The 14250-nt window shown below is 36.2% G+C and overlaps 1 protein-coding gene across 1 annotated transcript; it reads left to right on the forward strand.

Annotated features, from left to right (window-relative positions):
* Window positions 1-2503: 2503 nt before the first annotated feature.
* On the forward strand, window positions 2504-13956 carry vkorc1l1 (vitamin K epoxide reductase complex, subunit 1-like 1). Its single transcript, XM_065251098.2, has 3 exons — window positions 2504-2804; window positions 9292-9401; window positions 13163-13956. The coding sequence occupies exons 1-3, from the start codon at window positions 2614-2616 to the stop codon at window positions 13387-13389; spliced, it is 528 nt and encodes a 175-aa protein (XP_065107170.1). The 5' UTR covers window positions 2504-2613; the 3' UTR covers window positions 13390-13956.
* The last annotated feature ends 294 nt before the right edge of the window (window positions 13957-14250 follow it).

A 14250-nucleotide genomic window follows, 5' to 3' on the forward strand; every position in this document is an offset into this window, starting at 1 on the left:
AACGCTCTTGTTATTGTAGGTGTGTTCGACATCGTGCAGCGCTGCGCAGACTGACAAGAGGCTGATATCAAAGTATCGCGAGAGCAAGTCGAAAGTAAACTCTTTAGGATGATTTCTCTAATCGCTCTCGCGGTATTTTTATGTCAACCTCCTGTCAGTTTTTTCGTGCCGCATGAAGTCGAACACACTTACCTTGTGTAATATTTCATCATCACTTAAATAAACTCTTCCGCATTGGCCTTTTAGTTTTTTTTTATTAAATATGTACAAGAAATGTCACAAGCACGTAATTCTTTCCTGTTTTCAGTAGGAATTTTGCAATTCTGTAAGAAATGAATTGTGTACTTCTTGTGTCACAAAGACACAATGCATACAAAATCTATTACATTAACAAAAGGTTAATGTGTCTATGGGTGAGGTGACCAAGGCGTGTCATTGCTGTTGTTTATTATATGTGATTAGCATGTTTTTTAAAGAAAAAAACTGAGGTGCCCAGTGAGGATTAAAGACGCCAGGATAATAATACAGATAGACACTAATGTGTAGTTTCAGTAAATTGTAATACATTCTCTCATATCTATAAAAAACTAAAGCTTTTTTGTGGTTTCTGCATTTTATGTCTAAAACATGACACTTTTCTCAAAATATCTTCCTTTGTGTTCATCAGAACAAAGAAATGTATGTGGGTTTGTAAAAACATGAGGGTGAGTAAATGATGACAGAATTTTTTTTTAACAATGCACTCAAACTTAAAGGGATAGTTCACCCAAAAAAAAAATTCTGTCATCATTTACTCACCCTCATGTTTTTACAAACCCACATACATTTCTTTGTTCTGATGAACACAAAGGAAGATATTTTGAGAAATGTTTGTAACCAAACCATTCGTGGACCCCATTCACTTCCATAGTAGGAAAAATGTATACTATGGAAGTGAATGGGGTCCACGAACGGTTTGCTTACAAACGTTTCTCAAAATATCTTGCTTTGTGTTCATCAGAACAAAGACATTTATACAGGTTTGTAACAACATGAGAGTGAGTAAATGATGACAGGATTCTTTTCATTTTGGGGTGAACTATCCCTTTAAGTTGGCTTTCCGAGGCGTAAATTCAAAGTATGTGTTCGAAGTGTCATGTGTGTTGCTCGTCAGGTCAAAATATATGTGTTTGTTACATCATGTGAACCATGTGCATCATGCATCTTGTCAAAATACATGCCTGCTGCACACGCGTCGAAAGGGTTTATGATAAAAGAGACGCTCATGTTTATAAAAAAGATGCTAACTTGTGTCTTAACACTAAACACACATTTTGAGATGACACGTGACGCACATAAGTTTACATGACTCGTGGAAAACACATATTTTGACATGACGAGCCACACACATGATGGGCTAAATACATGTTGTGATGAAAGTCGCATTCTGCGCCTTCGAAAAAGAAGTCACCAGCAGCTGCCACTGTTGGTTTCCAAATTAATATTCAACATCTCAGTAGTCCCAATCTTTTGCTTGCATATAAAAAAATTAACTTACATGCATTCTATCAACCTAGAAAATGTTTAAAAGATCAACCCACTAACTAAGTTTTGGTAAACAATTCTTTGCAAGAAATAGGTGATTGAAATTTGGCTCCCCCTGTGATGTCAGAAAGGGATAATACCGCCCCTTAATCTGCATTTTCCAACCACGACACTGCCATTCAGTGCAGAGATCAACTTATTTGCATTTTAAATGACACACCCAAAACCTGCACATTTTTGCTCACACCTACAAAGTGGCAATTTTAACATGTTATAATAAATTATCTATATGGTATTTTGAGCTAAAACTTCACATTTGTACTCTGGGGTCACCAAAGATTTATTTGAAATCTTAAAAAAGTCTTGTGAAATGTCCCCTTTAAATCAGTATAGGTTTGGTCTGCAATAGTGAGAAACCACAGCATTGCAAATGCACTTTTATTATATGCAGAAATGTGTGCGTCACGCATTTTATTTAAGCAACAATAAAACTCTGTGTAATAATATCAAGGCATGGTTTTCATAAATGATTAATCCCAGGTAATTAAAGAGTCATAAATCATTATCAAAAGCCACATGAACGGCACATCAAGATGACTTAAACTAACAAAAATCATGCTTATTATAATACGTTTTATTCTCATGAATTATTTATGTAATGTTAAATTATTCATTGTACTTGTGTACAAATATCTCCAGGGTCACTGCTAAAATCATGTACGACCATGACCGTAAACAATATAATTTATAACTTTTGACCAACAATCTACTGAAGAAATATATATTATTGTAAGAGAAGATATCGATCCAATATATCAGACGTAGTTAATTTCCCTCCGAGTACAAAGGGCCCCTACACGACCCGGCCCCCGCTGACCCAGGAATGGCGAGACGTTTTGTGGCCACGCCCTGTTGACCGGACCACGCCTAGCGAAATGAAACAAACGCATCCGCTCTTTGACCACGCCCCCTTTCAGTATGACACGTCCCGACGCTTTTCCACGTCGCCCGCCCAGCCCTGTTCCTGCCGCGCACCCAACGGTTGAGCCTGGGGAGGCTGCGCGCGCTCTTGCAAAGGCCGGGGAAAAAATGGCGGCGCCCGTTCTGCGAGTGTCCACCCCTCGATGGGAGAGGATAGTGCGGCTGCTTGTGTGTCTCTCAGGAATCTTGCTGTCCCTCTACGCTTTTCATGTGGAACAGGAAAAGACCCGCGACACCAATTACCGCGCCATGTGCGACGTGAGCAGCTCGGTTAGCTGCTCCAAAGTCTTCACGTCCAGGTAAGAAAGAGGGCTGTGTCTCAAAACCCGGCGAGTTCCCTACTTAGACAGCCTATGTGGGCGTTGTAGACGTGTCGTTTCAGACTTGTGTTGATGTTTTTGAGCATCAATGTAGAAGTTTGAATAAACCTGCGATGCTGTCTTGACGGTGTTGTCTATGTAGGGAGCTCGTAAGGATTTGAGACGTGCCGGGCCTGACTGACTGTGATTGTAAATCTTTAAAAATTACAAGATAATTTTTTACGCTCTTTTCAGGTAAAGCTTCTTGTCTGGCTTTGTTAAACGCAAAGATAAATGTGTGAAAATTAAATTTATATTTATTAGTTGTATTTGTATGGGGCTTTTGTTATATGAACAGAAACACAGTGTAATAGCAGCTAATGCTAACAGTGCTAATGAGTGAATGAGTTCTACATCATTGACCTATCTGACTTTACAATAATTCTAGTAATGATTTTACACATTATTTAATGAATAAATAAACCATTAGTTTTTTTATTTGGTAAATCAGATGCGTGAATGTGCCAAAAATGTGTTGGTTTATTATCCTCTTTAGCTAGCTGACACCTTTATGAAAATAAAAATGTCCAAAAGTGTGTATTTCTCATGAATAAATGTAGTTTATGAGCCCTGTTAACTTCAACACAAGTCTCCTAGTAGGGTTTTAATGTTTGTTTTCATAGGATGAAAATAAAGTGAGCTTCATCAGTCAGGATTTAACTTTGGTTTTTGTAACCTTTGAAATCAGTATGATTGATTTATGACACACTTCGCAGTTTACAACTGCAGGATGCGCCCTAAATCAATAACTTCATAGTGTGCTTCAGCAATTATGTTTAGTGCGCTTTTATTTATATGCTCGTATGTAGTGACAGATCAATGATGTGTTGAGAACCATCATACCAGGCATATGATCGACCTTCAACGTTGAAATATGGTTGAAATATGGTTGAAATAATGTCAATATGCTAAATGGTTGCAAAATGTTAATAAATATCTTAAAAATCAACATTAAAAATATGGTAAAAATAATGTCAGGTGTTTGTTCAACATTGATTCGATTTGTAAAATCAAAAAGTGATTCAACCTATCCGTGACATTGATTCAACGGCCATTCAACGTTGAAATGACGGCTGGGATGTTATATATTTATTGCATTTCTGCAATGTTGTCACATTTGTGTAGTTTTATATTGTTTGTATATTTGTATTGAAAGTTTCTTTTTAGTGTAAAGTCAACTTCTCTAATGTGGGAACAACAAGATCAGTTGTTTTGGGAGATATAAAGATGCAGATATATCAGCAATGACAGTCATGTGAATTGTTACTTGTGTTTTTTTTTTTGCTGACACACTTTTAGGAGAATCAGATGATAAGTATATGACTGCACACAGATAAAAACACATTACCAGGTTATAATATAATGCTGCATATTAAAGCATTTCTGATCCGTGTTAATTAGTGTCTCTTACGTTATCTGCCAAGCTATTGATATGCCAACTTATCTTTAGGATAAAGAGGACATTACCATGAAGTAAGAGCTGTGTATTTGCGTGTCAGAGTCTATAAAATGAGTTCATAGGACCTGGCGATTGCATTGTGTTTGCTCACAGTGAGACCTCCCAATTCGTGTTGCTCGGTGGGAAGTTCTGATAAAGCAAGCGGTCCTTGGGGAAAACAACCAAACAAGCTTCGGTGGGGTGAAGGTTTTTGGTAACGTTACACAATCAGGCTTTAGGTCTGACTCTTAAAGGGAACCAGCATTTTACACGTGTATGCATTTGTAATAATCAGATTGCTCGAGTTGATTGATATCTTTTGCTGTAAAGCTGAAGTATGAATTTGACCACATTCACTATTGCGATCAGAAGCAGTATTGGTTTGTAGCACAGAATTATTTCAGCTTGCTGATGCGATGGTATCAGGCTTAATTTAATGTGAATCAGACTTGTTCACTGCACTTATGCTGCATGCACACCGCCAGGGACTTTGTCGATGTAAGTTGCAAGTCTCTTTAGTGAGGTCCTAATACGGTTTGTCCTAGTAACAATAATAAACAAATGAGTAACTAGGGGCAGGGTTTCCCGCAGAAAATTTGTTTGTCAAGATGGTAGGGTTGGACGTGTGGGCGTGGCAATCAAAGGGCGGGGCGTATGCGTCATGATGAAAATTAAAATATTTTAATAAAATAAATAAATAAAATATTTATTTTTAAAACACTCAAATGAAACTTAATTTTGAAGAAACTATGACAAAAAATGAACACATACTAGATTATTAATGAATTTTAATGTTTTAACAGATACCTCTAATGGGAATAGCTGTGTTATGAAGTGAAACTAAAGGGTTAATAAACACAAACTAAAGCAGATGTTGTAGATCATCTCGCGAACGATGATAGATTGCGCAAAAATGTTAAAAACGGATTATTTCCCACTATTAATTACATTATCTTAAAGGAGTGTAACTACTGTAGCATGTAAATAATGCACATGAATAAAGTGAGCAAGAGCGCTCAACAATTATATCTAATCAACAGGCACGTGAAACCTTTGCATGTTGCTCAAACAACAAAACCCCCAGCTAACTTACTTTAAAATTGCAAGAACTATAGACTAATACAATAACAGGCTTGAATAACCCCAAAACATAAGTACACTTACAGTTCTCACGGACACGTGTTTTATCAACTGGCTATCCTCCAGACATGACGGAGCAAGTCCTATCTCATTTCGGCCGTGTGGTGTGCGTGCACGCTCGCGGTGTGAAGCACGTCCGCGCTATTCTCCGAGATGTTTTATCAACTGGCTAGTTATCCTCCAGACAGTGACGGTCCGGACCACGTCTTTCTCATTTCGGGCGTGTGGCGCGCATCCCCGCATGCGGTGTGATGCGCATACGCGCTATTCTCCGAGATGAACTTGACGGCCTTTTGTGCAGCGAATTATTTTTTTTGAACAAGTTAGTTAAGGCGGTAGGGTTTCCAAGCTTAGGCGGGCCGCCTTAACTGAAATTGCTGCCGGAAACCCTGAGGGGTGTAACAGATCACCTTAATCACGGTTCGGATCGCATTACAGTTTTTGAGGCCTGGATCGGATCATTTTTTGGATCAAAGAAAGGGGGTGGGAAAAATCTAATAACAAATAAGAAAATTACAAACATTTATAAAAAAGAACAAAGTTGCACATTAAGTAAGGTCTAAAATTAGCATTAGGGACTAGGGTTGTGCCGATAGACGATATCATCGTCCATCGTGATGGTTGACTGACATCACGATGGAGAGACACCATCGTGATGCCACGCCCCCTCCCCACTCCGCTGCGAGTCGACATACACTTACTCTCTTCTATATAGACTATAGTTAACCTAATATCTTTGCGTGAATTGGTCTATAAATTAAATAGAAGACGTGAGACGTGACGTGTGTTAGTCTGTGAAATGTCGGGCATTTGATCTTGACTAGGGATGGGCACGGATATTCGAATGGCAATAATAATTCGAATTTAAAAAATGCTATTCGAATGTTTGTTTGTTTTTAATGTGCCACCAAAGGGTAACAACTTATTTAATGGTTTTTCACTTCATCTACTGTCTTTTACAGACTTAAATGTAAAATATACATGAACATTAATTTGTATGTATTTCAGATTGTTTGGCAATGCAGATTGCAGACGAATTTAAGTTTTTCCTTTTATCTCCGGGTTTGTCCCCGCCGCGCCGTATTTGGCCACTGGCTCAGTGAGGGCTCACGTGTTATTAAACGTGCTTCTCCGCCGCCCGAATCAACACATCATGAGAGATTTGTAAGCTTTCTGTTATAAAGTCTACTTTATTTTGTTAATAAAGAGACAGACACGGAGAACGAAATGAAACGGAGAACATTTATTATTTGCGGTGCTCTTTCGAAAATTAACCGGATAACTGCACATGGCAGTTTAATGGCAATAATTAAATATAAGTTTAGCTTGCTGTGGATATTTCCTAATTATAAGCCTTCTGTGAAATTATGACAAAATGAAAAATACAAAACACGCATGTCTTAATTAACATAATTTAAATAAACGAATATTCGTTCTTTAAGAGCTTAAATATTCGAAAAATTAAATATTAAAAAATTAGTAAATTACTGGAAAATGCCCATCCCTAATCTTGACATTGCTAGAATCTTGTCTTTTTACATGTTGTACATTTATCTTAAAATATTTAATTTTGTACAAGAAAACAGCCCATATTAATAATTTATTAGTAGCCTTTTGTAGTGTCTCGGGAGATCGTGCTCATTGTTACATTGAGGCTATACTGCACTGAAGCGGCAGATTAAGATATAAACCCAGAATTCAGGGAACGTCAAGAACAAGAAAACGGGAACAACACTCCGACCGAAACGCGGGATTTACATACACAGACCATGTTTAAATTTAGATGTGTCTGGCCCTGTTCACTTTGTCTAGTTTTAATTATCTGCGGATTGAAGTGCTGGCTGCTCCCCGCGGTGCTGAAGACCCGCTCTCTGACGGAGTACTGGTGGCACATATGCACAGATATTTACGTGCAAAATTTGGAAAGCGCGGAGGAGTCGTTGGGTTAGTAAAATAATGAAATTATAGCTTTTAAATAGAAAAAAATATTTATGTAAAGAGATTAAAAGGTGCTTAAAAGTGCACAACTCTTCTTCAGTGGATTAAAGCTACCTTTTCCCCTTATGTGCAACCTATAGGAAAGAGACATTAGTTGGGATAGTAAAATAACAAAATTATAGATTTTAAGTACAGAATAGTATTTATGTAAAATATATATTAAAATAAAAAGTGCACAACTCTTCTTAAGTGGAAGTAATAAAGTAAAATAACGAATAAAAATTATATAATAACGAAAAATTAAAATACCCCCCGCCTAACGATATCATCGTCCATCGCGATGGTTTACGTAACCATCGTCAACTGCCAATTTATGGGGACATCGCCCAACCCTATTAGGGACAGAAATAGAATAAAATGAATAATAACTCTGTCTTTATTGTATAAATTAAAGGTGCAATGTTTAAATTTTAGGAGGATCTAAAGACAGAAATACAATATAATGTACATAACTATGTTTTTAGTGGTGTATAAAGACCATACATAATGAAACGTTATGTTTTTATTACCTTTCAATCAGCCGATTTTTATTTACATACACAGCCGTTTTTTCATATTTACATTTTATTTACATACTTTATGATGATCACGTCTGATTAGAGCTGAGTGGACACATTTAACCGCATCTGCTCACTGCTCACTTTAGCACCTTTTTGTGCTTAAATTGTTTAAAATCACTTGCGTGTTAACATTTGCAAGTTTTTAAAACACGCGCAGATGATAAACTTTCCCTATTTAAATGTGCGTATTAATCCACGAATTGCATGCGAGCCGAACCATGGGTTCTATATGGATCATGGATCAACTGAGATCCATTTCACCCCTATGAGTAACCATCCTATCAGTAACTGACGAGAGACGGATGAGGTAAACACCACTGCATCACTCCCATTAGTAGTTACTCCTGCAAATAATTTTTTTTTTATTTGTCGTGTTGCTGGGCACGCTCACTTCCTGTAGACTTTTGCTCATGTCACCAGAAGTCGCCAAGTTTTGCTAGTTGCATGGCGGTGTGCAAGCAGCTTTAGATTCCTCGCTGCAGTTTCTGGATACAAAACTGAATTCTTCTGTCAAGTTTGGCAGTCAAGGATTTAGATGGCAGGAAAACTGCAGACTGCACTGATATAACCCAAATGCACCTAACTAAACACAGGGATGAAATATAAACCAGTGTGATGTGTTTATTTGACTGGTCATTATAAACAATAGCAACAGTGGTGACCAAATGGTCTTTAAGTAATCTAACACAACAGCAAAATGTTATGTTGAAATCACACTATATTATAGAAACACATCACTTATGAATATATAAGATGATGGTAAAGACTGGCCCATAATCCCACCACCAATTCGCTAATCTGTTTGTAAATAAAGTAAAATTGAATTAGTGATGTATTTATCCAGCCTCAACCAAACCTGTCCAGAAACACATTTGACAGTGATATAATCATGACCTAAAGATTTTTTGTAGGGTTTTGGTCTATCTTTAACACGTTGTCAGGAAGTGAGGTAATGCAACTTCCACTTAAGATGTCTCACACGTTTCCTCATCAGTTAGACAATGTGACCTAAAACACACTGGTTAATGCATTGATACCTAATATATGCATGCATACCCTGGCTCCAAATTGACGTTTTTGTCAGCACCTAACAGTGTACATTTTACGTTCAGTTCATTACAATGGAAGAAAGCGTCGTCCATCTTTTTTTTTACAGTCTATGGATCGTATTCTCCAGAGACGCCCAGGCCACTGCTCAAAGCATTAGTATTATATATTTATAGATCTTATCTCTTTACTTATTTCTATTACTGCATCTATATGACTTGTTTTTTTCTGTATTTCTCCACAGGTGGGGTCGAGGATTTGGACTGTTAGGATCCATCTTTGGGAACGACAGCGCATTAAATCAGCCAAATAGTGTCTATGGAATTCTCTTCTATGTGTTTCAACTGTTACTGGGTACGAGTCTCATCCATATATCGATACTCTACAGATAATACAGACACTGATGAACGTGTAGGAGAGCAAGATAACAGCAGTACAGATATTTTGGCCGATATTAATTGGCGACACAATTATTTTATGCATTGGCATGGTCCTAAACAGATTCGGTTTTAGCTTGTGGAGAGATTACTGTACTGTGTGTTGTTGGAATCAAAAATCAATTCCAATTCTGAAATTGGATCCTTACTATAAAATTCAGATTCTTGTGTACTAGAGCTGGAAGATATGATATCAAATTTCCATCATTGGTATTAGGGATGCACCGATAGGATTTTTTTGGGCCGATACCGATTTAAACAGACAATTTCTGGCCGATGCTGGTATTAAACACTTGTATACAATACTATACAGTTGGTCTATTAGCTGGTTTATTTCTGCATCAAATTAGTTTTACTGAACATGGATTGGATCTAATTAACATTTAACTGACCAACATAATAAGAGAGGCACAAATTAAGCTAAAACAAATATAAGACGACAGCATGACAACCTTCAAAGATGGTTTTTGCTATTCAGCATTTATTTTATTAACAACATTAACTCATTTTTTTTTTTTTTTACATATAATGGATTTCTTTATCCAGTTAATTAATCAGTTAATATCGGCCTTTCTCGTGCTATTGCCGATATGCCGATGGTTTCAAATTCATCAAAAATCGGCCGATAAATATCGGCGGCCGATACATCGGTGCATCACTAATTGATATACTTCTAAATTTCGGTTGATACGGTATAAATCAGATAATGGTATGAATGTTAAAAAAGCCTTGGGATAAACTGCAAAGAATGCCCATAATGAATGTCTGTACCTACAAACTTCTTAATGTGAGAATTATGATGACACTTCCAGGTGTGATTTGCGTGTAGGTTTATGTGAAGAAGTGGTAGATTATTTCTTTTTGAATGGTTAATAGATGTGGTGTGGCACTAGCCAGAGTATTAACTTGTTTCTTTTTTAACACATCGATTTAAATAGAAACCGATACAGTGCGAGGGTTGTGTGTTTGAGGTCAACTAAACGTCAGCTGTTAAATTACTAGTAGAGGATTTTTTACCCATGTCCAGCTCATTCTTCAAGGGTGACGTGGGCTTTGCTGACTCATATTCATCAGTATCTGTGTGAAAGGTCATGACACAGTGAGCTTTTTCTCCAAACTGTTACAGAATAATGCTCATGTGTCACTCGGAAAACTGACGGTTACAAACGTGGAACCAATTTGTACTTCACAGAACCTGTTTTACATTTTACTGCTTACATTCTCCTTTATTTCCTGAATGAATGGAGAGGCTGTTTACGTACTTGCTCGAGGGTTAAGTTTTAAAATACAATCATCATGTAAGCAGTGTTTTAAAGGAGAAGATTAGTTCCCTTAAAACTAAAATTTTATGATAATTTTTTCACCCCCATGCCATCCATGATGTTTATGTCTTTCTTTGTTCAGTCAAAAAGAAATTAAGGCTTTCAAGGGAAAACATTCCAGGATTTTCTCCATATAGTGGACTAATGGGGTAAAACTTTTCAGATCGGTCATTTAAAAAAATATATAATGTATACTTTTAAACTACAAATACCTTATTTCATTGGCTCGACTTCACCCATTATATAGTGACATTGGAAAGGTCACGCTTGGCGTAATCGGAAGTACAGATCCAGTGTTCACAAGTTGAACGTGCAAAGACGAAGTTAAACGCCCTTAAAATTAATAAATAAATAAAAAGTGAAACAATGATGTCAAACACCGGATCTGTACTTCCCCCCCAATGCCAAGCATGATTTTTATTAAGTTAGAGAGAGGGATTGACACAAGACTGAGTAGGGAAAAGGTCAAGCTTCCCAAAACGTAGACCACGCCCATTTTATGAGACACCCACACCCACCCTAGACATAGAGGGAGGTGACCCGGGGTGAGATCGACTGATGTGCTTTACACAAAGTCAAAGCTGGTTATTTGTTTAGTTTTTATTGTGTTAGTGTTTGCCATTACAGGACGTGCTGTTCACAAGAAATAAATGATAAACCGGTTGAGTGCAAGATTTTCAAAATCAAAGCGATCATTTATTGCATCTCGACTTTTGAACAGCGTGACCTTTTGAAGCTTTATGAAATTAGTCACTGTATCAATAACACACACATTTTCATGTCTATTGTTCAGTACCTTAAGTTATATTAACTTGTCAAACTCTCCTTTGTTTTTGTTTTAACAAAGGGTCTTTAAAACGCTTTGTTAAGTGTTTACTGTTTTTTACAACAGGAGTTTTCAAAATGCTTATTGTTATTATTACCCATTATTGGATTAATTAATTATTAATTAATTAATTAATTTATTTATTATTTTTTACATTTTATGATTTAATTGTAATTAATTTATTTTTCATTGACTCACAAACCACTTGCAATTCTTTTGCGAACACCCAGGGGTTTTCAAACCCCAGTTTGGCAACCCTGCTTTACAATAACAGTTATTTACCAAATAATGTGATCTTACATGGCCAGTTTGGCCACAATTTAATTATTTGGTTAAAATTCAGATTTCGCAGCTGTAAAAGGGTCTAGAAATGTATTTAAAATATAAAATGCAAAACATTATTATACTGTGTTATATTATACAATTATAATGTTATTAATATAAGCTATACTATAATTATATATAGCATAGCTGTAGTAATTATTCATTGATTGTCATTGAAAAATCATTAACTCTTTCCCCGCAAGTGTTTTTTAATATAGTTGCCAGCCAGTGCCAGCATTTTTAACGATTTTCATAATTTTAAAGTTAAATGCAATTGAGAAGATTGTCTTTTTTAAATAAATAAACATACAATTTATCAAATGAACGAACGTTTAAAATGTTTAAAAAAAACTTTTCATCCTATCTTCATTTGTTTTCTTTTTAGCACCTCTCAAATATGGGTAGGTTCTTAAGAAAAATACAAAATTTTGAGCAAAACGCTGAGATTATTGCATTTTTTGAAAAGGAATTTTGTTAGAGATCAGATTCAGAGCGATGATCAAAACATACACAGAGTTTTATTGTTTTTGAATCAGAAGATGCTTCACTGTTTTAAAAGTTGTTGAATATCGGCACCTATTGAATAATAGCGGAAATGTGTATTGCCGTAAAAACTCGTCATTGGCAAGGAAGTGTTTTCTCTTAATGGAGGAGATAACTCTTAATAACTTTTAAATTATTATTTAATTCAGTATCTGAGCATTGACACCATCTGTTGCATATTCATGCAAGATTAAATCTAGTGCTGCATAACGATTAATCGCGATTAATCGTTTGCAGAATAAAAGTTTTTGTTTACTCATGTGTGTGTGTGTACTGTGTATAATAATTATGCATAAATAAATACACATACATGTAGATATTTAAGGCGTATTTACATGTGTATATAAATATTTATATTTATAAATAATTTATGTTATATATAAATATTTAATCTATAAATATTTTTTTCTTAAAATTATACATGCATGTGTGTATATTTATTTGTTTATACATAATTATTATACACAGTATACACACATATATGATGTAAACAAAAACTTTTATTCTGCAAACGATTAATCACGATTAATCGTTATGCAGCCCTAATTAAATCTCTGCTCGTATCCTCATATCTGAATATTTAGTGAAGTGTGCATGTTAATATTACAAGTGCAAATGTATGATGAGTTTTGTAATCACTAACTGCTGTGTGTGTGTGTACAGGTTTAACAGCCAGCGCTATGGCTGCTTTGATTTTGATGACCACATCCATCGCATCAGTAATGGGTTCACTCTATCTGGGCTATATTCTCTACTTTGTCCTGAAGGACTTCTGCTTCATCTGTGTGACCACATACGCACTGAACTTCATCCTGTTTGTGCTGAACTACAAGCGACTGGTTTACTTGAACGAGGCCTGGAAACAGCAGCTCCAAGCCAAGAGAGACTAGACTAAAAAAAAACACATGGAAGGATAACAACATTGAAACAAGTGGGGAAAATCCTAAAACCTTTGAAATTGTGACTTGCCACCAGGAGACCTTGCTTCCAAACAAATGTTCATTCTGTCGTGTTTAAAACAACTGAAAAAATTGTCATTTTTAGGGGCCACTGATCACCGGTTTATTGCGTTGTGAGGAAGGATTTGGCAACAGAAACACAAATATCTGTTTTAATTTCTTGTCGGTTTTGTTTGTTTCCCCGAGATGAAAATGAGGTTCGATGGTGCGAGGGATCAGGCGGAAAATGATACGCACTTGCAGAAATTCCCAGTCAGTACAAATAGCAGAGATGGTCCTTTCTTTAAGGAATAAAATAACGGAGAAAACACGGAAAAACGTCAAGATTCTGTTTACTTGAATCTACCGGAAGAGTCTTTGCTCCCCGATGAGCCGAGCAGATTCCAGTAGGACTTTAAAGGTTTATAAAGGGTAAACATGAATGATTGTGATGTTTGCAGAGTTGATTCCAAGAGAAGAAAAGATCGCTATTATTAAAACCAAGAAATGAAAGTGTAATTTTTATGTTTACAGATTTTTTTATTGTTTTGGAAGAGGACCACTCGGAAACATGGAAGAATGTGAGCTGTATGTGTGTAGATCAGATTTGTCTGTGACTACTTTACTTTTTTTATGATGTGTTTCTTTGCAGTTCTGTAAATAGCTGACGCAAAGCAATATTCCCAAATATTAGGTTGTGTCTCACTGTTGAAACATTAAAGCGGAACAATACAACAAAATGTCCCGAACTACAGCATGTCAGTCACTTTCAGCCATTGTTTTCAAAAGATAAAACAATTTTGGGAAAAGTTT

This window comes from Paramisgurnus dabryanus, chromosome 5 (genome assembly GCF_030506205.2).
Source record: "Paramisgurnus dabryanus chromosome 5, PD_genome_1.1, whole genome shotgun sequence".
Taxonomy (NCBI): domain Eukaryota; kingdom Metazoa; phylum Chordata; class Actinopteri; order Cypriniformes; family Cobitidae; genus Paramisgurnus; species Paramisgurnus dabryanus.